At 50.9% G+C, this 24,685-nt stretch overlaps 1 protein-coding gene across 1 annotated transcript in view; it reads left to right on the top strand.

Annotated features, from left to right (window-relative positions):
* Nucleotides 1-24,685, top strand: part of Cfap77 (cilia and flagella associated protein 77) — a 122,852-nt gene that overhangs the window by 56,746 nt on the left and 41,421 nt on the right. Inside the window, exons 2-3 of the mRNA NM_001127563.1 lie at nt 10,762-10,861; nt 11,836-12,061. Of these exons, the coding sequence (NP_001121035.1) occupies nt 10,762-10,861; nt 11,836-12,061 (326 nt within the window). The remainder of the gene's footprint in view (nt 1-10,761; nt 10,862-11,835; nt 12,062-24,685) is intronic.

The following is a 24,685-nucleotide window of genomic DNA, read 5'->3' as shown; positions in this document are numbered from 1 at the left end:
GCATGTCAGGCAAGCCTCTTCCAACGGAGCTGACTGCTTTTAAGTGATAAAAGTGACATCTCCGAGCCCCGCCCCCAAGTGCCGTCTCGAACCACACACCCTCACGCTGCACTTTGTGCATCTCTGTTCCTCCCTGGATTCTTTTTGAAAGCATTAAAAAAAAAAAAAAAAACAACCCAAACAAACAAACCAAAACCCATGTCTGGATAGTGGTGATATGTGTACGATGTTGAGTCCTGCTGAGTCTTTTCTTCCCATTTGATGTTATTTTACACGCCTTTGATCATATGTGGATGTGTTCTTCCGGTGTGTCGCTTATGGGATCATTATGCAATGTTCAGACAAGCTCACAGCTCAAAGCCCGGGCTGCCTGGGTCCTTTGATGCATAATGCGCCTCACTTCCCGTGATTGTTTATCTGAGGCTCTCATTATGGAAATAAATAAATATCCCTATGCTAATAGCGATCACAATTTGCATTTATATTGTGCTCTTCATTGGAAGATCTTAAGTTGTTTTACAGTAATGAACTACCCTGAGCACAGGCGCGGGATACGTGCGTGCATGTGTATGTCGAAGTGAGGCGGTGTGCAGATATTTATTTAATAACTACTGGGCAATAACTGGGATTTCACCTCCCTGGGTTCTAATAGGATGCAGGGTAGCGAGCGAGGGGAGGCTTTACCATAGCAGACCCAGCATCTGTTTTGTTCAGATGCTGGCTGGGGAGTTAACAGGTTATATTGTGCGTAGTGCTCTGGATGCGTGCGGAGAGAGGCTGATGCCTCAGGGGCGTTGCTCTTGTGGGATGGACTTCTAAGGTGAGTCTGGAACCCAGGCATCCAGCTCCCTGGCACAAAACCTGCCATTTTGGAAAATGAACACATCTCCCCATCCGTCCGGAGCAAGTTCAGTTTGGACCACCCAAGTCCAATGCTGGCCAACAGTACCGTTTTCACACACTTGACTGGAAATGAATGTTCACTAAGGATATAAATGGGTTTTGGGTGAGAGGCGATTCTACTTTGGCTTCAAGGCTCAGCCACTTCTCCTGCACCAGCCTGGGGGAAAGGCCATGGTTCTCACTGGACTGCCAGCCTCAGGCGGTTTCAGGGCAGCAGACCCACCCTTATTGGGAGTGTGTTTTAGAGCTCCAGTCTTTCTGTTGGGGAGTTGGAAGGAGCCGCTGTTGTAGAAGGAACTGGGAGAATCCCAGGACCCCTGGGACGAGGAGAAAGATGGTTTTAATTAAAGCAGAGAGGACAGGACTAAGGCGGAGGGGATGACATGTTAATAAGGCTTAATGAAGCTGTCTGCTGATGGGGACAGCTGTCACCCAGAGCTGTATTCCAGCCAAGCCACTCAGTGACAGAGGAAACTCCAGGAGAGAGTGCTTTGAAGGAGGCTGGGGAGGCAGGGTGGCCAGGAGCTGGGATTCTCCTCTCTGGAGTTTAGCGTGCGCGCACACACACACACACACACACACACACACACACACACCCCAAGATGAGGGAATCAGGTTAGGGAGCCATACTTAAGTGGCTTCCAATAGCTCCCAATTCCCTGATTGCAAAACCGAGCCGTGCCTCTTGCAGACCTGAAGGACTTGGGTGAGGTAGGTGTCTTAAGAATCAGCTATAAAAACAAGGAATGCAGGGATTTGAAGGCTAGTAAGACTTTATTAGCTTTTTCCCTTCTGGAGGCACTGTCTCCCATCTGTCCATGGGAATGATGTTGGGCTAAGCACAGAGGCTTGGCCTTAACCCATCTGTTTGCTCCTGGAATGGACCAGATAGACAGATTCTGCTTTATTTCTTTTTAAGATTTTACTTTCATTTTTGTGTATGTGTGTCTATGTGTGAGTGTTTGCTACATTTATGCAGTGCTCTGGGAGGCCATAGGAGAACAACAGATCCTATATAGTTACCCCTGCAGGTAGTTGTGTGCTGGGAACTGAACCCAGGACCTGTGACAGAGCAGTGAGCTCTAAGCACTGAGCCGTCTCTCCAGTCCCTAGTACAGACTTCTTTAAGGTTCAGTTTACCCATCTGTAAAATGGGAAAGAAAAGCAACCCCTCATAAGGAATTCTGTGAGATCAGGGAGAAGGACAAGAAGTTTGGCATAGTGTCACAAAGGGACGTGCCTGGGTGCCATGCCTGCCTCGCATACAGGTTTATTTAGCAAACCCGTATTCTTTGTATATTTGGCTTTTTGAGTTTCTCTGTGCAGCCCTGGCTGTCCTGGACCTAGCTCTGTAGACCAGGTTGGCCTCGAACTCAGAGATCCACCTGCGGCTGTTGGAATTAAAAGTGTGAGCCACCACTGCCTGGCCCCTAAATGTTTATTCTTTCCTCTGTTTCTTCCTTCACTAGAGTCAGCATAGTGGTTTTTGTCTGGGGAGGGTGTTCCCAACATCCCACCGTGCTGCCTGGCCCAGGACCTTTTCATAGACCACCCTGATCACTGGTCCAGAGACCTGTTTTGCAAGCCACCATCTCTTGTCACGAGATGAGAGGCAGGCTGCTCGGGGACCCACGTGACCCATTGTAGCTGAGACCTGTGCCGTAGTGACATCAGCTCCACAGATGTCAGAGTGGGGTTGCCATGGAAGAGCAGGTGACCACCAGGGCCACCTGAGTTTCCTTGCAGCACAGTGGCAGCTGGCCTCAGACACCTGTCATGGCTTGTTTGTCCTAGTCTAGAATTCAGGGTCAGGAGCTCCCTGAGCACACACGTGCCACACAGCCCGGGAGGGGCCCAGAGTCCCCTCTGTCTTTTCTCCCCCGCCTCTGGATAGCTCCTTCTGCGTCCAGGAAGCATCTTATTTACTGGGCTCCCCACCCTCGTTGGACACCTGCTGGATACAGTTTGAAATACTCTTCCTGACTGCTTCACCAGACTCAGTGAGACATCTTGTGTCCAGCTGGCCTAAGCTCTGTTCTCTGAAGTGGCTGCCACTTCTACAGCTCTCCTCACTAGTCCACTTACAGGACAGTAGCCACAACCTGGGCGTCTCCCAGTATGTGGCGGTGTTCTAGTGAGGAGGCAGGCACATAGAAAAGTCACAGGCTCGGCTACTTGCAGGAGCAGACCCCACCGGGTCACCCACTCCTGGGCCGACTTTGCCCATCACTGAATCTGAGATGAAAGGGTACTGAGGACTGGGCTCGAATTCTGCCTTGGCCTTTCATTGATTCTGAGCGGGCAAAGGCAGACTGCTCTCCTGATTCTGTCCTCACCTTCAGTATGGTAGCAGGGTGGCCCTCCAGCATCGTGGGGAACATCGTGTTGCAATGATAGGTCAGGAGAACCAGGGCACACAGCTGTCCTGGGCTGTTCGTTAGTGTCCTGTGGGACAAGCATAGGCTCACAGCTTTTCTAGAGACTCAGAGGTACCATGCCTTCACCCAAAGGAGCTGCCCCAGTGACTTCCCAAGGATGCCAGGTACTGGGGACAGATGGCATAGAGGAGATGGTAGAGGAGAACTCCCAGGTCCCCACATAGGCCGGTGCTCCACACAAGGCACAGGGCTGTTCTCAGCTGCGATGGCTTTAGGCTCCAGAGGGCCGTTAGGTCAGCACAGTTTGCTGCACACTGGCTGTGATCTTCAGGAAGGGCAGAAGCGGCTTGCTCTGGGAAAGTCTGAGGTAGGGAGGAAGCTGCACCCTGAGACTGCAGGATGGATCTCCTCGAGTGTGCCACTGATTTCCTTTGCTGGTTGCCTATACAGTATCCTGTGGGAAGAGGGTGCCTATACTCCCATGGAAGGACCGCAGCAGACAGGAAGTTAACATGAAGGCTGGATCAAAGGTCATAGTGACCTATGCCCCAGAGCCCCTGCAGCTTTCACCCTCAGCCCCCACTCATTCTCTGTTGGCTAGCGTGCTGTCAACTTGACACAAGCTGGAGCCACCTGGGAGGGGAACCTCAACTGAGAAAATGCTCCCATCGGATTGGCCCATAGACAGTTGGGTGGAACGTTTTCTTGGCTGATGGTTGGTGTGGGAGTGCTCAGCTCACTGTGGGTAGTATGATTCCTCAGGGCGGGGGATTCTGAGTTCTCTAAGTAAGCACCCCAGGCGTGTTGGCTGTCAATCCCAGCACTTGGAAGGCAGGTGGGTCTCTGTGGGTTAGAGGCCAGCCTGGGCTATGTAGAGAGACCCTGTCTCAACAAAACAAGAAACAAAAACCAAAATGGGGTGGAGGCGGGGGGTTGGCAAACTGAGCAAGCCACAAGGAACAAGGCAGTAAATGGGGTTCTTCCTTAGCCCCTGCTTCACCTCCTGCCGTGAGTTCCAGCCTCAGCTCCCCTTCTTTAATGACTATATCTATAAGCTGAAATAAACCCTTTCTGACCCACGACGTTGCTTCTGGCCACAGTGTTTTAACATAGAATAGAAAACAAACTAAAACAGCCCTGGTACCAGAGACGGGTTGTGGTAGCATCTCGGTTTCCTATGTGAGGACGGCATTGAGTTCAGTTCTGACTTCTTCTGGCTCAGGCAGGACAGTTGCTACCACCAGTGTTTAATTCTCTGGGTTTCTCCACTGGCCTCACCACTGGCCTCTGGAGACAGCTCTTATATAAAATGATTAACCATGTCTCTGACCACTGCCCACAAGCTCAAGGCGTGTGTGTGTGTATTGACTCCTTTTCAAGTGTCCCTTGGGGAAGAAACTGGTTCTAGTTAAAAATGACTGCATGAGTCTGTGCGGTGACAGCTGCCCTCTGAGGGTTCTGGCACTGTCCTGAGCTGAACTTCATCAGATACAGATGTTTCAGGTGTGCACACACATACTTCTCCAGTGTTATGCTTGACCTCAAACCCTGAAAGCAACATCTAGAGGAGGTCTATACTGTCTATGGCTTCCCCATCATAATGGGGAGGGCACGGCAATGGGAGCACGAGGTGGCTGGTCACCTTGCACCTGCAGTCAGGAAGTTGAGTCAAGAGCCCAACTAGCTGTCTCCTTTATATTCAACTTGGGACTACAGCCCATTGGATGTTGCCACTCATGGCTAGAATCATGTCTCCTAGGTAATTATAAATCAGTCAAGTTGACAGTGAGGATGAACCACTAGGGGTGTCCAGGACATAACAGTTGGATTATAGGCTAGACAAATGCTTGACTGTAACAGCTAATGCCAATTTCCCATGGCTGTACCAGTTTACAATCTCACAGATCATGAGTGCTCTGATTGCTTCAGATAGTGACAGTGCCATTGAACTTTTATGTTGTGCTTTTCAGAGGTTGAATACCTTGAGGTGTGGGCCTTAGCTACTCTGACATCTTTTAAATGAAGTACATATTTAAACCTTTTACTCATTTTTTTCCTAAAGAAGTGTTTTCCTTTTTATTGATTTGTGGCTGCTCTTTATATAGGATGAATACAACAATAAGAATACAAATCACTCATCTCACTTTGTAGCCTCAGAAGTTTTAAGGTGGAACATTCCAAGCTTTCCTCATTGCCCTTGACTATCGTTATGTCTGTCCTCTCTGTAAGACAGTTCATGTCCTAAGAGCAAGGCCATGCAGCTGCTTTCATCTTGGAACCCCCGGCACAGGGCTCTCTGCAAAAAGGGAACAAGCTGAAGATCTGTGGAATAAACACAAGCAAACCGTGCCCCAAAGGTGATTCCTGATGGAACATGGAGACCGGGCTTCTACTGGCTGCCTGCCTCCTGCTGAAGATGTCCTCATTGTTCCTCTTCCAGTTGGAAGTACACCTGCTCGGAGGGAGGCAGGGCCTTTTATAGAGAAGCCATGTTTTTTTTTTTTTTTTTTTTGGTTCTTTTTTTCGGAGCTGGGGACCGAACCCAGGGCCTTGCGCTTCCGAGGCAAGCGCTCTACCACTGAGCTAAATCCCCAGCCCGAGAAGCCATGTTTTAACTAACTTCCCCGGCAGTCCCTGGCGACACCAGCTTTCATACATATTTTTTTTTCTTTTCTTTTTTTTCGGAGCTGGGGACTGAACCCAGGGCCTTGCGCTTGCTAGGCAAGCGCTCTACCACTGAGCTAAATCCCCAACCCCACGACACCAGTTTTCAATCGAGAGGCTGGAGCTTCAGTTGTACCTCAAAGTGGGCTTTGTGGACAGGTATAAAACCAAACCACCCAGCCTCCGTGCCTGCCTGGAGCCCAGAAGCCCTGCTCTTCAGGGAGAGAAATGGCTAGCTGCTTGTGGGAAGAACGGTGACTTTCAGGGAGGCCATTTCGCTGTATGCTGTGTCCACATTCACCTGGGACTGGGTGTTGGCAGACAGAGCCATGGGGTTGGGTCTTGAGAGTCAGCCCCTCACAGTTGGATTTGTGCCCTCCTAGGGAACGAAGGAGAGCCCCTGGTCTGTATTCTCCATCGTGTGGGGCTTCGGGTGAAGGGAAGCCGTTCACTGACCAGGCAGACAGACCCTTCTCAGACCCGATGGGCTTCTGTCCAGATCTGAGACTTCCCAGCCTTACAACATCTAGAAAGAACCGATGATGTTCAAACCACTCAGTGCGGAGTGAGTTTGTTAGCACCGTGTTTACCACAGGCCTTGTTCATCCATGTTCTCACACAGTCCATGTTGCTAGCTTCTATTGCGTTGTTGGGTACTGGGGAAAACGAAACGTAACCTTTATTTTTTTTTATTTATTTATTTTTTTGGTTCTGTTTTTCGGAGCTGGGGACCGAACCCAGGGCCTTGTGCTTCCTAGGCAAGCGCTCTACCACTGAGCCAAATCCCCAACCCAAACGTAACCTTTAAATATATTATCCCATATTTCAAGTCACGTTAAGATCAACCAAATTATTTCACCCTCTTTAAATTTATTGTTCTAAAATGGTAAATGTTCTAATATGTGTTAAGGTGACTATTCAAACAGGGTGGAGAAAATAACTCAGTTGGTAAAGTGCTTGCCCTCCAAGCACAAGGACCCAGGATTCATGCAGAAAGCAAATGTGGTTAGTGCATGTTTTGGACTCAAGTGCAGGGGAGGCAGAGGACAGCAGGAAGATCCCGGGCTCAACGTACACTGCAAGCTGCTGGCTCAGTGAGATTCTGTTGCAAAAAGCAAGCAAGGCAGAAAGAGTTCTGAAGAATGACACCTAGGGTTGTCCTCTGACCTCTAAGCACACAAGCATACAAGCACACACACACACACACACACACACACACACACACACACACACACACTTGTGGGCACCCTGGTCTACTACTCCCATAGGACACAGCCTCCAGGAGATGGGGTGGAGTTAGCCAAACATCAGGTGATCGCTGATTTAAGTACTTTCCTTCACGCCTCTCCCATGGCTTTGTTTGCAGTGTAATTATTGTACCATTCAGCTCCCCTGCTCTCAAAGCATGCTCAAAGCATGCAAGATGTCACACCCTCAGGATAACAGAGTCATACAGCTACCAACACCACCCCATAGAGCATTTTCCTCCTCCTAGAGAACTGTTCCTCAGTCAGCCACAGCATCCCTCACCCACCATCCAAGCCTGACCGGGAAGCCTCACACCTTCCTGTCTCTGCCAACAGCCTGCTCTGGGCATCCACATGATGGGCTGTCATGGCACGTGGCCCTGTGTGTCAGCTTTTGCAGAGTCATGCTGTGAAAGCCAACTTGTTGTGCTAGATATGGGCTTGTATGGGCTTTTGGGAGGGCCATGACCTTGAAGGGCGACAAGGACCCTGTCCGGACTGCCATTCCAGAGGCTTCTTCAAAGATACTTTTTATAGATTATTTATTTATTTTTATTATTATTAAATGTGGTATACACATTTAATCCCATCACTTGGGAGGCAGAGGCAGGCAGATTTTTGTGAATTCAAGGCAAGCTTTGTCTACATAGTGAGTTCTAGGGCCTCTCCCTGTCTCTCTGTCTCTCTGTGTCTCTGTCTCTGTCTCTCTCTTTCCTCTGTCTGTCTCTGTCTCTCTGTCTGTCTCTGTCTCTCTGTCTCTGTCTGTCTGTCTGTCTGTCTGTCTGTCTGTCTGTCTGTCTCTCTGTGTCTCCCTAAAAAACCAAAACCAAACCCCAAATATTTATTTTAATATATTTGTTTGTGTTTGGGTATGTGCACATGAAATGCAGTGCTCATGGAGGCCAGAAGGGGGCACCAGATGCCCTAGAGCTGGAATTACAAACAGTTGCAAGTCTCCTAGGTGAGTTGGACTCCTAGGAGGGTAGTACCCACTCTAAACACCCAGCCCTGAGGCACCTGTTACACACCTGCCACATGTCCCCAGGAGGAACAGACTTAGTGACTGTGACCTGTGCAAGAGGGTCTAGAATGTGTGTCCCTGGCAAAGGAGCAGGGCCCTTCCAAGTCCAGTGAGTGGGACAGGATGGAAGAATGACATTCAGGAGTGGGGGCTGTGGAGCAGTTGGTAGAGCCCTTGCCTAGCGTGCACAAAGCCTTGGGTTTCACCCCCAGCACCACATAAACTGGGCAGGGCAACCCAAGCCTGGAATCCAAGCATTTGGGAGGTGGAGACAGGGGGATCAGAAATTCAGGATCACCCTTGGTTTAGTGAGCTCCATCTAAGGTTACATCAGACCCCAGCTCAGAAAAATACGAACACTCAGATGAGGGAGGGGAAAGAGGGTGTGGCAGCAGAGTCAGGGCTTGCGGGGTAACGGGCAGGCCAGGGGTGTAGGAGGTGAAACTGGGGTGCCTGCCGATCCTTCAGCCAGAAAGCCGCATGGCCCTGACATTTCCTCAGCCCATGGGCAGAAGACAGAAAGCTGGAGCTCCCAATGAGACTCTCCCCTCTTACCATGGCCATATGCAACTTCCCTCTCCCCATCTGAAAAGTGGGGGTGACGAACCCTGATCCCTAGATCAGTGGTTCTCAACCTTCTTAATGTAGCGACCCTTTAATACAGTTTCCCATAAAATTATTTGTGTTGCTACTTCATAACTGTAATTTTGCTACTGCTATAAGTCGTAATGTAAATATGTGATATTCAGGATATCTGGTTTTTGGCCCCTGTGAAAGAGTTGTTTGACATCTAAAGGAGTCATGACCCACAGGTTGAGAACCACCGAACCTGATGATTCTAAGAGATGAATGAGAAAAGGCATGGACAGAACCACAGGAGATTGGTCATGTAGTAAGAAGAAGGCATGGGATGCTCTGGGTGCCAGGCAGGGCAGCGCCTCCAGCCAAGGGGAACTTTAGTTCTAGAGAGGTGTAGAGATTAAGAAACAGCCCAATCTTGGGTGTAAGAAACAGCACAGAATGGTCCATTGCAAGATAGAACTGTCTTGTCAGCTTGGGCCCACCTAGAGAAAAACTGAAAACAGTGAGCCCTCGGAGACACCTGCTGGTTTGGCTATCCTCACTCAACTAAAAGTTTAGCGTCAAGAATGAACAGCCAAGTTGGCTTAACAATCTACAGACCCAACAAAGTTCATATAGCTGAAAAGCTTTAAAATAAGAAGAGTGTAAAAAAGGTAGAGATGACTCCATGCAGGGTCCGTTGAGAAGAGATAAACCTGCAACAATCAGATAGCTCAGCAGGTAAATGGCGTGTTGGCTGCCAAGCCTGCCGACCTGAGTTCAGGTCCCAGAACGCATGTGGAAGGAGTGGAGTCCCACAAGCTGCCTTCTGTGTGGGTTAGTTTTATGTCAGCTTGACAGAAGCTATACCCATGGAGAGGGAACCTTAGTTGAGAGAATGCCTCCATAGGATCAGGCTACAGGCAAGCCTCTAGGGCATTTTCTTAATTAGTGGTTGATGGGGGTGGCGCCTGTTATAAGTGATGCCAACTGTGGGCTGGTGGTCCTCGGTTCTACATGAAAGCAGACTGAGCAAGTCATGAGGAGGGAGTAAGCCAGTAAGCAGCACCCCTCCACGGCCTGCTTCTGTATCAGTTCCTGCCTCCAAGTTCCTGCCCTGACTTCTTTCCACGATGGACTATAATGTAGAAGTGTAAGCCAAATAAGCCTTTTCCACCCCAACTTGCTTTTGGTCATGGTGGGTGTTTCCTCATACAGTAACCCTGACTAAGCTCCCCTCTGACTGCCATCCCCACCCCTGCAATAAATAAATGTTAAAAAAGAAAGGAATGTAAGCAACAATGTGTAAGATTTTGGCCACCCCACCCCCACTGCCACCCCTGTACTCAGCCAACCGGGAAAAGGAAGAAGGGAGCAGCCCTCTGGGTTGTATGGCTGCCCTCCGTGCTTGAGGCATGCCCGCCACTGTCTGTGTTGGCACCCAACCTTGTAAGATCCTAAGAAAAAGTCCTCTGGCTTTCCCTGCCGTGAGTCTCCATTGCTCATTCCTGTGTGAGGGCCCTCGTTCCTCACATAGGCTAAATCTGCCTGTCCTGGACAGACTCTCCATCCCTTAGTGGTTGTGGGCGATTGCTCTATAAATAGGGGGATGTCTGTGGCTGAAAATGATGACATCCCGGGAGTCGTGGAAGAGCTTTCTGCAGACCCAGAAGGTAGGACTCACTTTCCAGGTGCCAAGAGGGTGACAGGCGCCCTCCAGACACCGGTGCTGGCCCAGCAGGTGCAGTATTAGGCAGAGAAGCTGGCCCTCTCTCCTGCCACCTCCCTCTGTCTTCTTGAACGTATTTCCCAGTTCTAGGAGAGTGGGTCTGGACTCCCAGGGCCAGCCAGCTGCTCTGCCTATTTGTGACATGAGGTGCACAGGAAGCTTGTTTGCCAATGCACAGGAAAAGCCCTTATCACCTCTGCTGCTGGTGGAGACAACGCTCACTCCAGCGGTCTTACCCCAGCCCTCTCTCCCTAACAGGCAGAACTTGGCAAGCCCAGGGAGAGAAGCTGCAGCCTGCCTGGCGTCGACTTTAATTATGGACTCTACATCCAAGGGATAGATGGAGGGGTTCCTGAAGGTGAGTGGGTGTCCGTGGCAGCATTGTATTTGAGAGGTGGATTGGGGGCTCCCACCTTTCCCCACTCTCAGCCAGCTTCAATAAAGTCGCTTGACTGGGGCTGAGGGAAAATAAGAGGGAAAGACAATATCCTGGATCAAAAGTGGTAGGCCATGGCCAAAGGACACGGGGGAACCAGCGAAGATACCCTTCCCTGCCTCCTCTGGGGCTGCTCTCATTCTTTACCAAGAAGCAAGCACTGAACGCTCTCAGGGCCAACCCTGGGGGTCCGATGCAAGTCAACGCCAACTGGTTTGGTTCTTGTGATAAAGAATTCTGACAACAAAGCTGGTGCAGTGGCCCACACCTTTAATCCCAGCACTCGGGAGGCAGAGGCAGGAAGATCTCTAAGATCGAGGCCAGCCTAGTCTACAGAATGAGTTCTAGGACAGCCAGGGCTACACAGAGGAACCCTGTCTTGGGGGAAAACAAGTCTGACAACAAACAATTTAGGGAAGAACAGGGCTTACTTTGCTTATAATCCCAGGTGGCTGCAGGGGAGCCCCAGAGGCGGGCAGTAGATATAGCAAATCCTTTGTCAGGAGCAGGGAGAATGAATGTGTGCCTGCTTGCATGCTAACCTGTGCTCACCTCGATCTCTGCACTCTCTCGCAGCGCAGGACCCCCGTCTAAGGATGGTACCACCCACAGTAGACTGGGTCTTTCCACATCCACTCACTTAGTTAAGACAGCCCCCCACAGGCTAACCCCATGTAGACAATCCCTCCTTGAAATGAAGTTGACAGTGAAAGCTGACCCTCACAGGCCTCCTGTGGGGTCTCTGGGAGACCTATCCCTCCCTTCAGGTGGCTTGCTTGCAGGGCCAGGCATCAATGTCCCCTGCAGGAGGATGATGGGAGCCCGTACCCCCTTTAAAAGTTCCAGGTACCTTCTTCCCACTGACACCCACCCCTTGGTTGTCTCCTTGCCTGCAGCCATTGGGCACTGGAATGTGTTTAAGCAGCAACCCACCTGTCCCCATGAGCTGACCCGGAACTATATTGCCATGAACCGAGGGGCAGTCAAAGCTGGCCTGGTGACTGCCCGGGAAAACATGCTCTATCGTGAACTGAATGACATTCGAATCAATGACCAGGAAGACCGGCGACAGAAGGAGCCGCCCTCCATCCCTCCCAACATGACCTTTGGCATCCGTTCACGGTAAGGACTGGACCCACCTCCAACCTTCCCCGTGACTACCAGGGAGCTGGGGCCAGAAGCAGAGCATTGGAGGGGCCGAAGCCAAGTTGTAGTGGGAATAGCAGGAGATCGAACACTCGCCAGTGGTTTTTCCGATTCTGTAAGCATCTGTAAAGACCGGAATCTGCCCCCAGGAGTTCAAGGTCAAGGTGGTAGCATTCACCTGTAATCCCAGTACTTTGTAGGCAGGGGCAGGGTGGGAATTCATCATTCTTGCCAGCCTGGGCTACATAAGACCTGGTTTCAAAGCCAAACAAAACAAACGAAAAATGCCAACTGGGTCCAGAAAGAGGGCCCAGACAACCAAGAACCTGCCACAAAAGCACCAGGAATTAAGTGAACCATGACTAGCCAGGGGCTTGCCTCAGTTCTCATACCTGTACAGTGGGATCAAAGCTGTGCCCTCTGCCTCCCCTTGCTAAGAGGTCCCAAGACTTAGCTTTGTTGAAGACCTTATTACGGGAGCTGCAAAGAGCAGGCCCTCAGTGTGTGTGAGTGGTGTGTTTGCTTAAGGTGACATGATTCAGAGTGTAGACCCAAGAGTGAGGTGATTGGGGACAGGAAAGACCGACTCAGAGGTGCCTAAGAGCTCATGTTACCTTTACAAACGACCCAAGTTCAGTTCCCAGCACTTACATGGGGGCTCACAACCATGTGTACAGTTCTGGGAGACCTGATGCCACTTTTGGCCTCTGTGGGCTCTCCACACACAGTACACATGCATGCAGGCAGGCGAACACACAGAAAATAAAAAACCTTTTTGTTTTGACTTTTCCATGATAAACTCGGTTATCAGTGTTGGCTTTGTGAGATGAAAAGTCTCCTGACCAGCAGATAAATGTAGAAAGTCTAACCTGCACCCCAGACGCATGGGTTACCCTGAGAGGAGCGCTCTCTGCCTCCATGTTCTCTAGAGCAAGAACACGAGCAGTCTGGGGCTCAATCATTCCCTTCAGACCAAGAGAACCCACCCGTCCCAGAGCATGGGGCCTGCTGGCTGCCCATTCAGCTTCCAGGTCCCACCCCTCCCTAGTTCTATGGACACAAACTGCCTCCATCTTTCCCTACCATCAGCCCACGTGCATGATGGGTACTCGTTTCATCCTGATTCCAGGGTGGGCCACGGGATCAAGCTTGACCATTTGGGAATGCCGATTCCCCTGCCCCCGCAGTTGGCTACACCACTCCCTCTTGGTTGGTTGTTGCTTCTTGGTTGGTGATAATCCTTTTTCCTCACGTGCTTATCGTGGTAAAGTCAGGTAATATAGATCTATCACTTTAACCAGTGCGAGCGGGCACATGCCTGTCGCCATCGGCCAATACCATTGTTTTCACAATTGCTCACCTTCCCGACATGAAACTCACCCTCCCTGCAACACATACACACAACGCCCAACAGATCCTGGCAAAGAAGTTTCTGCTTAGGCCTCAGACACCTTCTGATGTCATCTTGGTCTTTGAGTTGGTGCAAGCGGGGTTCTGTGTGTACCTTACTAAAGAATATTAGCTCAGATACAGGTAGACAATGAAACGCTGTCAAGGAGTCTTAGGATAGCCCAGGATAACCTGGCCCTGGGCCTGCATCATTCCCTCGGCAATCACTGAAAGTCTAGTCAGCCAGCCTTTTAGAATGTTTATCACAGCTGCAGCCGTTTCTGGGAACTTCGGTTCACACCATCTCGCTGGGAAAAATGTTCTAGTTCTTCAGAGACCAGACCAGCAGGCCCTTTTCATTAGCTCACCCTTCTCCTACTAGAAATGCACTTCTGTCCATACAACCTTAAAACCTGGGACAGGGTAGCAACGTGGTAGTGACATGGTAGTGTCCTGGTAGTAATGCGGCAGCGATTAGTGACGTGTAGTGACGTGGCAGTGATGTGGGCGTGTCCTGGCAGTAATGTGGTAGTGGTGAGACACACTGGAAAGTCGTTCTGCATTCCACTGGTCACCTGTGTTCCTGGATTGCCGCAGCCCAGCTTGGCAAAGGCAAGCTTCACCTTGTCCCTGCAGACCGTAGACATGATAGCCCATCATGGGCTCCTCAAGACAGTTTGTTATCAGGGGAAGAGTCTAGGTCAGGAGTCAGCCTCAGGTACCAGTTCTGCCTCTGTCCTCAAGTCCCCAGAGGAGAGAACACTGGACAGGGAACCTGCTGGGGGGTTCAGCAGGGCTCAGTGAAGCACCAGCTATGTGACCCTCAGAGCTATCTTTATCTTCCTCCCATTCTTCCTCGTTTATATATGGGCTCCCAGCGTGTGATCTGTGTCTTGAGCTTTGACTGTCTCTTTCAGATGGGAATTCTCCTCCTAGGATATGGGGGTGGGGCGCGTACCTGTAACCTGGCTCTCTCTCCATCTATCCTTACACCTACACATCAATTTCATTTTCTTGCCGTTAGAACCTTCACTGGAGTCTACCAGGGGTCCTGTCGACCCCGTGGGAGGCCAGGGAGGGTTAACTCACCTTCCCAAATTCATACAAGCCGGAGCCTGGCCCAGATTCTTACCCTGGTAGACTTCTATTCTGAAACATTTAACATTAGAACAGGTATTAGCAATCACTTATGGAGTGCTCTTATTGAAAACGGGAGAAGTAGAAAGTTCAGAGAGGCGATGGGAGTACCCCAAGTCACACAGCACTGCTGTGAGCAGATGGGAGTCAAGTGGGCAGGCTCCTTATCTGAAGCGCATCCTTAGATTCCCCCCTCTATCTGATGTCGGAGTGGGGCACACACCCTGAACCTCTGGTCCCTGGGGGGCTTCAGGTTTCCATCCTTCCAGTCAGCTAGGCTCAAAAAAGGCATGCATTACCATCAGTTTTCAATATCAAAATTTTAAATTGCTATAAAATGGAGTGGCCCCAATTCCAGGGCGAGGACGTGATGAAGTGCTGGGCCGCATCTCCCGTGATGGTAAATGAGCTTTGCATATGCAAATTGAATGGATTTTAAAATGGTATTTAATGACAATTTCGTGGTCGACATTAACATTAATTGCACAGAAATGAAAATGTGGCATTAGGTTGCTGTTAGCTGTGCGTATCGGGCCATAAAGCTCCATCTTTATCAGTGAGGCCCTTCCCGTGTGACAGGGCCACTCCACAAATTGCAGTCACAGGGCTTTTACGGATCAGAAATATCCCCCAGCCGGCCTGATCAGCATCAATTTCGCTTTATTTCTTCGTAAATGGAGGTTAAATGGCTTCGGGAAGGGCCTGGTGCTGCCGGGACTCTGAGGTGAGCCCCTCTCCCTTCTGACTTAAATGCCTGGGAACAGTTAAAAACCCATCACCCCGCCCTGTAACGGGGGGCCGATTCCCTGGTGGTCCCACTTAACAAGCCTCTACCGTATTTATTTCTTTACTTTAAAAGCATGTTGAAAACCAAATCAGATTACACTGGACTGCCCAAGAATTGTTAGAGTGATTTAGTTCGATGAATAAATGATGAGGTAAATGGTCACCACCCACATACTTCCACAGACAATGTCTTAAAAACGAAGTCAACCCAGATACACGCAGTCGAGTGTGCCAAACCACAGTAAGCAGAAGAAATCCGGAGCGTGCGAAGACGCAATGCCGACTGGCCCCGGGGGTGCACCCCTCTTTGCCAGACACCCCACAAGCTCAGGTTCAGGCATCATCTTGTGCCAAGTGGGTGTCGGACCTGACTTTGGAACACCTCAGTCACTTTCTTGGTGGTGAAGTTTCAGCGTCTGAGCAGGCGAGGTGCCTCGAGCCCCCCAAAAGCAGAGCTCTGAGCAGGCATCTGGAAAACAGGGCCACATGACCATGGTCACGAGTGGAGGAGGGACAGGGGACAGGACAGAGAGGTTCCCTTGTCTTGTGTAATAATTTTTAAGAGGGCTAGAGAGATGGCTCAGTAGGCAGAGTAATTACTTACTAGGCAAGAGTACCTGGATCCCATGTAAAACTACCTGACGCCCTCCCACAGAGCCATGCGAGGTGGAGGTAGAAGGACACTGAGGCACTCCGGGCATGAGATGGAAGGTGATGTCCAACCCCTGAGGTCTTCTGATATGTACCCACATCTGTCTGTCTGTCTGTCTGTCTGTCTGTCTGTCTGTCTGTCTGCCTCTCTCTCTCTCTCTCTCTCTCTCTCTCTCTCTCTCTCTCACACACACACACACACACACACACACACACACACACACACACACACACACAGAATTTTAAAAGTTTGAATAGGTTGTCCCATTCAAAAGAAAGGGGTGGGGGAACTGCACATAAAGACTGGACTCCCTGTGCGTCTAGACCAATCAGAAGCCTGGGCAGCACTCTTGCCACCCACTGGCTGTGCTTCGTGCGGAATCCGTGTTCTCCGTGTGCCCAAGCTCATTAGACCGGCTTTTCAGGACTGTGTGTCCCGTTATCAGAGTTTACATCTACTGCTAGAGGCCAGCAGGAGCCTTACTATTTTTATTTATTATTTTTTAAGACAACACTGCATGTGTCCCAGGCTGGCCTAGAACTTGCTATGGAGCCAAGGATGGCTTTGAACTTCCGATCCTCCTGCCTTCACCCCACACCCAAGTGCTAACATCACAGCTGTTCCATCGTCTCTATTCCTGATCTCTTAATTCACTGTGATCCTTTCTTGTCCTTTGAAGGATCAATGATGCTCTGACCACTTAGACATCAAAGGCATTTGGCGTGCACACAGCTAACCCCTGCCTTTTTCTTCTGCAGCAGGGTCAGCCTGATGTAGGCCCTGAGAGGGAGGGCCAGGACTTATCTCAAGGAGGAATGTGAGGAGGGTTTATATAGGGTGTGCAGTCTCTGGTCAGACAGCTGTGAAGCCTTGGGAATGCCCCAGTCCTGCCTCCCTCTCCCAGGCCAGCGTTACAGGCTGGGTGGGGTTGTCAAGCATCATTGCCAGTACAGAAATCCACAACGCAGATCTCAGCACACGCTGTCACCCGAGGCCTGTACAGAGACATGTCTGGAGGCCAGAGATGTAGCTATTAAAGGCGTGCTTAATTATTGATGCATTTTAACAAGGGCTTCTGGGGAGGGGGTGCCCATGCCCTTGCATATCTTAATTGTTCCTGCTGCTAATTGGCCCTGTGTTCTCACTAACAGCGAGTCAGAGCTAAGTAGCCAGGGATCAGCCACAGCCAGGAGCTGGTGGAGTCCAGGTAGCCAAGGCTCTCCCACTATCGAGCCCGAGAGCCCATACCACACTCAGCAGCAGTGAGCAGTGGGTGTCCATCTCTCAGCAAGCAAAGGGTACGCTGATCACAGGCCAGATGAGCTCTACACACACCCGTCTGTTACTGTCACTCTGTTGGAAACCCTTATCTTCATCCTCATGAAATAACAGGACAGCTCCAATGTACGTCTCTCTGTGTGAGAGTGTGCACATGTGTGTGTGTGTGCCTGTGTGTGTGCACATGTGCGTGTGTGCATGTGTCCCCTTAGAACCCTTATATTTTCATGTTTTCAGAGAGGAGACAGAGGGTCAGAGTGGCAAACTGACTTGCCTGGGGCTTCTCTGTAGTGGGTCTGGGAATTGGGTGCCAGGGACAGAAGCACTAAGGGACGGTGACGTGACTTGGGATGATACTGAAGTGTCCCCAGAGTCGGGACAGCAGGGTGGATTTCTCCAAAGTCCTCAGAACTTCATCTAAACATGTAGGAGCTCAGTGAGGTTCCCCGCCTCCACTCCAGGATCACATATCACCTTCGCATCAGCTTAGGAGGAGGAGGAGAAGTTTATTTGGAGCTCAGAGTTGCAGAGGTCACTGGTCCACGGGCAGGTGGCACTGATGCTTTGTGCTGTGCAGGGTTAGCCATTGTGGTACGGGAAACATGGGAAGTGATATTCCCCATGGTGGCTAGGAAGGAGGGAGGGAGAGGGAAGGAGAGAGAGGGAAGGATGGAGGGAAGGGAGGGAGGGAAGAAAACAAAGAGCACCCAAGGCTCCACTGTCTTTCCGGTCCCTTTCGAGGGCATAATTCTGCATGACTAAAAGGCATCCAGTCAGATTCTACCTTTTAAAGGCTCCCACCTTCCAGTTCAGTCCCAGGCTAAGGGCCACACCTCTTCTTCCTCTCCTTCTGTGACTTACTACCAACAGACTCAGACCCTGTGAGGGAACATCCTGACAGAGACTTCCTCACACAGCCACACCAGGCCTCTGTGTCTCTAGGTCTAACTAGGCTCTTAACTGAAAAGGCCCTCAGTAAAGATGGCGGAGTGGCCATGCTGAGATCCAAGCGTCAGCCCGTAGCAATGCTCTCCTTCCCAGAGGTCATCCCATTAGTGTGATGTGGGCAGACGGCAGATCAGGGAGCTGAGCTTTGGGATGGAGGAGAAATGAGAAGCAGGGACTGCTGCTTCCAGCAGGTGCTGTTTCTCCTGCTCTAGGGCATCACCAGCCTGAGGAGACAAGAGTGCAGAGTGGAAGACGCTTCATAGGCAGTTAGATAAATGCTGCCACCCTGACAGGCCGCGGGAATCTCTCTGCCTAGCTGATTTATTTTTCAAATTTACAGTGGACCCATCAACCACACTGTCTTATTTTGTTTCTCCTGGAGCCGATACCAAAATCCAAGTCAGATACCCGAAGTCCCAGGAGGCTGCTCAGCTGTAGTCAGCAGGGCCCAATGGCTGATGAGGGTCCTGGCTGACCACAAGGGGGAGCCAGCAGATCTGGGGAAGACCCTTCCAGGAGATTGCATGCAGATTGTATGCAGAGTGTGCAGCTGTGGGTTGCATCCAGCAAGCCTCACACACAGTAAACTGCACTTCGACCGCAGGCCAATTTTCCCTTCTGGTTGCTCAGACCCCAGAAGACTGAGACGATGTCAGCTTCATCGAGCAGTGTCATTGTTAGGCTGGGGATCCCTTGCCTATCGTGACACTTGGGATTCTATCCCCACCACAAGAATGTCATCAGAGCCTTAGTCTCTGCCTGGCACACGTAGGTTTTGGCTAAGTAGGGAAAACACAGTCTAGGTCTGTTTCGGGCTTCGGGACAGTGACTGAAAGCAGAGTCTGCCCAGGACTCGGAGAAGGGACAGTCGCTGTTCATTGTGCCACTTCACAGACTCTATCCACTGCAGCCCCTCTGCCGGTGTGCGGGTGTGAGCGAAGCACGATGCTGCCTCATCTACCAACTCCATCTCTTGGTTGTGTTCAGAGGTAGAAATGAAGAATACAGGGCTGACGACCTGCCCGCTGCGCAGTCATGCCCCGGAGCATCAAGTTAAAAAAGGGCTGGGCACACCTAGGACCATGGCTCAGTTGGTAGCTTGCTTGACACTTACAGAACCCTGGGACGGGGCACCCCTAACACTGAGGGAAAGCAGACATGGTGGTGATGCATGGCTGTAACCCTAAGGTGGGAGTGGAGGCAGGGGGATGAAAAGTTCAAGGTCATCATTAGCTACATAAGGAGTTCAAAGCCATCCTGGGCTACATGAGACCCTGTCTCCAAGAAAAAGAAAGACAGTAAAAGAGAGAGAGAGAGAAGACAAGGAAGAGGAAAAGGAGGGAGAGGAGGAAGAGGAAGAGAAGGAAGAAGAAGAAAAGGGAGAGGAAGAAGGGGAGAGGAGGAAGAGGAGGAGAGACTATGTATGTATTTAGGAGAAGGTCCCCTAACTGGACAGTAGCCAGAGTGGAGCTGCCAGGATAGTGTGTGGGACAGGGAGAAAGTGCTAAGAATGGAGTCCTGATGCTGATGTGGTGAGGAGACGCCACATCTGGCCTCAACTCAACTCCCTGAGGCCATGACAAAGACAATGGAGGGGCTTCAGGGACCCCCCCCCAAAGGTTCACTGAGTCTGGAGGCCACACTCCTGCCTGATATTTGCACTGTCTTACCTACATGGCCCCTGGTGCTGCAGTGAGCAGCCTGACACTGTCTCTAAAGAATGGGAACCAAGTTCCCTATTCTATCGCTGGAGAAACGCAGCCTCCAAAGGTTCGGGCTCATAAGGACGACGCTACACAGCCAGTGAGCTGGTGGTAGTGCCAGGGTTAAACCAGGCCTCCCTCCATGGTAACTGTGCACACAGGCTTCCAGAAGGCAGAGCAAGACCCTAGGAGAGACAGTTGCTCCTCTCCTGGCTGTTACTGTGGTGATAATTGTGGTTTGGTGCAACTGTGTGACCCCAGTAGCCAGAAGTGCTTGGAACAACCTGTTCCTGGTTTTCAGCATGGCCCTGTGCTTTCCCTGGAGCCAAGTGACTGATGCTCTAGACAGCTCCTGTAGTGAGCACTGGAAATGGGCATGGAAAGTTCTGTTCTCTCATGAAAGGTCACAGGTCACCTAGTGGGAGAGTGAGGGTTCATGCAGAAGCTGAAGGGGGTCCCAGAGGTGGTGGCTCTGGCTAGCATCCAGATCTGTCCAGCTGCCCCACCAGGGACAAGAGCTTCTGTCCTCAGGGTCACCGGCTTCCATGAATCTGGATCTCCAGGGACTCAGGTTGAATGGGGCCCACGCTGAGATAAGGTCGCACTCGGGATTCCTGCCTCTTTGGGGTGCTTTCCTCTCGCCTTACGCATGGGCTTTGTAGCTAGAGCTGGGATAGAGACATTTTTCATACTTTGCTATTTCCCCTTTGGCTCTCTGGCTGCCCAGACAGAGATTTATCCCCAGCCCGCTGCTTGCGGTGCGGAGAACAGGGGGCCTGTAATGGATCGTGATGCGGCTCCCATGGGGCCTGTCCAGGCTGAACCCCATCCATCAGGAACTGCTGGGTGCCAAGGTCAGCGCTAACAAGGCTGGCTGCTTCCTCCCGGGGCTTCCCTGCCGCATCCCGTGCCACCAGCTCTGCTTCAGGTTTTCCCCGTGTTAGGCTTCAGCCGGCACAAAGTGGGCTGAGGACCAACTCCCAGCTGCTGGCTTCTCCCTGCTCTGCACATCATCCGGAGGCTGCTGGGGCCTGGTGGGTTCGGCTCCCCTAGTAACACAAGGGTGCGGAAAAGTCATGTGGCTATGAGTGTATGCTTTGGGTAAAATCCAGATTTTACTTCCCGGCACACTGTTCTTTATACTGTGCTCCCCCCTTCCCGGAGGGGGTGGGGGATCCGTGGCTTCTCTTCTTGTTCCCAGGTGCTAGCAGCCTCCATGGTGAATTTCCCAGCCCTCTGGGGAAAGTGCTCAGCCATCTTCCTTCCCTCGCTTCTACCCAAGGCCCCTGTCACACTGGGGGCAGGCACCTGTGCTGGGAGCTGCTAATGGAATGAACCAGTCTGAAGAATAATGTTAACGAATGGCAAATGACCCCCTAGACAATCTAAAAGTCAGGACGGTTGATGTGACAGGGCCGCCCAGTCTGTCATTAGCTTTTATGTTAGACCCACAAACAATTAGGAAGTAATTTGTGAGCCCAGAGGTCTCCCATCTAATTAGCTCCCAGAGTCCTGTCAGGGGCTGGTCACTGCCTTCCCAGTTGTACACCAGAAAGCCAAGGCTAAGGCAGTGGGGCTGACCAGCCCTCCTCAGTTTCCGGGAGAGACAGATGGCCCTCGGGGCAAGAGTCCCATGCAGGGAACCACTGAGTGGGGTGTGCCTTGGAGAATTGCAGATTCCTTGGCTCTGCCCTGGCTAGAGCTTTGGAATCTGCCGCCTGTGGTGCAGGTGTCTCTGCCAGTGTGTGTTTGGGTGGGTGACCGTGTGTACGTGGAGGCCAGAGGTTCCATTCCTCAGGCTCCATCTACCTCGTTTTCTTGAGGCAAAGCCTCTTACTGGCCCAGGAAACTAAACTGGCTGGCCATGAAACCCCAAGGATCTGCCTGTCTCTACTTCCCCAGCTCTTTCTCACAATCTCTGGAGCTCAAACTTGGGTCCAAGTTCTTCCGAGGCAGGCACTTGATAGGCTCAGCCATTCTCCAGTTCTGCTTTCAATCTGGACACTTGGCATTCTCTCCCGAGTGTCACCTGATCAGCAGAAGCAGGGGACTTCTGATCCAGGCTGATGAAGTGGGCTGGCTTGGAAGGAGTGAGGAGGTGGGATCCTCTTTCTCGGGCCTATAGGAGGGCTTCTGAGGACACCAGACACCCCTGCCTTCCTGAACCATTTCTACCATTCTTGGTTCTGCTGGGGTGAGGATAGATAGATTTCAGGCTGATTTTAAAAGAAATTAAAGAAAAAAATTCATGGGTCCTGAAAGTGTGTTGGGACTTTGCAACTTACCTCCTGGGCTGAATGGACACAGATCCTGCCTCATTTTGCTTCGCCACCTTTAAGGGTTCCCCATTCTCTCACGCCCCCCCCCCCCGTGCCAAGAGGTGAATGGTGTGGCATGTGGCTAGGGCCATCTACCATATCTTGGGCTAATGGCTTCCCACAAGAGACAAGGTAGCATTGCCAGCTTGGCTCTTGTTTCCTTGAAAGCCCCTGATGCTGTCTTGGCGTCACCTCATAACTCCATCTAACCCTAATAACCCACCTTCAAAGATCATCAACCTGTAGGTTTGGGGATCAGCTTTTCTTTTTCTTCTTCTTTTTTTAAAGTTCATGTTCATTGGTGTTTTGTCCGAATATGTGTCTGTGTGAGTGTCGGTAAGACCCTGGAACCATGGTGTGAGCTGCCAGGTGGGTGCTGGGAATTGAACCTGGGTCCTTTGGAAGAGCAGCCAGTGCTCTTAACCACTGAGCCATCTCTCTAGCCTCTAGGGGATCAAGAGTTCAACACAGGAAACTTGGATATACATTTAAACCATAAGCTCCCTCAGAGCTCAAAAACACCAAAAAGCACAGAATTCTCTGCTCCCATGCCTGGTGTCCACGGCTTAATCTCTGGGGGTCCCAAGTCTAAATCAATGTGACTAACGCAGCTTCTGCACATGTCAGAAAAACTGATGTGAATTCATCTCTAAATAGTTCTTTGAGCAAAATTTTAATGAGCATGAAGTATTTTGTGTTGTATAAGAGGTGGAGACCTGGTTACAAGGTAATCACGCTGCAGGTGAATAGGGACACTGCCCGTGGGTTCAGTAATAAAGAGAGGTCGGGACCATGCCGAACTCAAGCACATGCCTAGACTAACAACAGCACACGGGTTTTTTTGTTTGTTTGTCACTTGTTTGCTTTGTTAATGATGGCAGTGGCCTTACTGTGTTACCAAGGCCTTGACTTATGCTCTCCTGTCCTAGGCTTTGCCTCTGCACCTCAGACACTGACATGTGGGGATGTCAGAAATGTATTTTAGGTCTGTGGCCAATTGAACCTACAGAGTCAGAGCCTGCAGGTAAGACTGTAGGGAAGCAGGGTGTGGTGACCACGCCTTTAATCCCCGGCGATTGGGTGGCAGCGGCAGGCAGATCTCTGAGTTTGGGTCAGCCTGGTCTACAGAGTGAGTTCCAGGAAAGCCAGGGCTACACAGAGAAACCCTGCCTGGAAACAAACAGACAAACAAAAGACAGTACAAGTAAAACTGGGGAAACTCAAGTAATGTCAGTGGGCCATAGGAATGCCACCATCCTGGATGTGACGTTTTGCTACAGGATTGCAAGACATTATGGTCAGGGGAAGCTGGGCTACGGATGAATGGGATAGAGGTCTGTGTTAAACCCTCCAAGGATGCTGCAGTGATCGTGATGGCAGTACATATGCACGTGTGTGTACCCGTGTGTGCATGTGCCTGTGTGTATATGCATGTGGGGAGGGGGCGTGTGTGAGCCCAGACCTTGAGGCAAATTGCAATGAAAGAAACTAAAGACTAGCCCAGGTGCAGGGTTGCTAGTCAGAGTTTTAAACACAAGCTAAGCCCTCAGTAAACAGCCTCCTTAAGTACCTCAGGGGCCGTACCATGAGCCCGCTGCATAGCGTTAGATGTGCAGAGAAGGGAAGGCACTCTGGCTAGCCACTTGGTGCTGTCTAGAATACCAGGGTCTTCTCTGGAAGGCATACCTGGGTTAAGTCCCAGGAGTGAGCGAGGGCAAGAGATCCCTTAGGTGGGCTATGGGTTTCGTTGCTGTCACTTCTTTAAGTCAGAGTCTTATTGCGTAGCCCCAGCTGGCCTGGAATTCACTCTGTAAACCAGGTTGTCTCCAGCCTCATAGAGATCAGCCTGCTTCAGCTCCTGAGTGCTAGGATTCAAGGCGTGTACCACCATGCCTGAATCAAGGGCTTTAATCCAAACCAGAAGAGAAGGACAACCCACCAGACCCTCCCTCTCTCTAAGGTGAACGGCTCCCAGTCAAGGCCTGTGGACTGTATAGCTCAGAAGGAGAACCCTGTCAAGTTTTCCTTTTCTAAGTTATTTTGGAAACAGGATTTTGCTATGTTGACCAGGGCAACCTCAAACTTGCATCCTCCTGCCTGGTCTCTCCAGTAGCCAGATTTACAAGTGTGAGCCACCGTACTTGGCCCATTGTCCACTCCCGCATCCCCTTGAGGCTGTGTGGATGCTCATGCCAACAGCTCCTGGCTTCCCAGGAGCAGCAAGCTGCTGGTGTATTAGGGGCGGATTTTAATTTTATTTTAACAAAATAGCTGTCTCCACTGGAAGAGGCGTCAGGCGTGAAAGAAGGGCCCGTCTGGAGTAGAATCACATTGAACAGACCTCCGTGCTGTCATTGATTTTCTAGGAAGAAAAAAATCGCCTCTGGCT

Source organism: Rattus norvegicus, chromosome 3, assembly GCF_036323735.1.
Source record: "Rattus norvegicus strain BN/NHsdMcwi chromosome 3, GRCr8, whole genome shotgun sequence".
Taxonomy (NCBI): Eukaryota; Metazoa; Chordata; class Mammalia; order Rodentia; family Muridae; genus Rattus; species Rattus norvegicus.
This window is presented reverse-complemented; position numbering and strand designations above follow the sequence as displayed.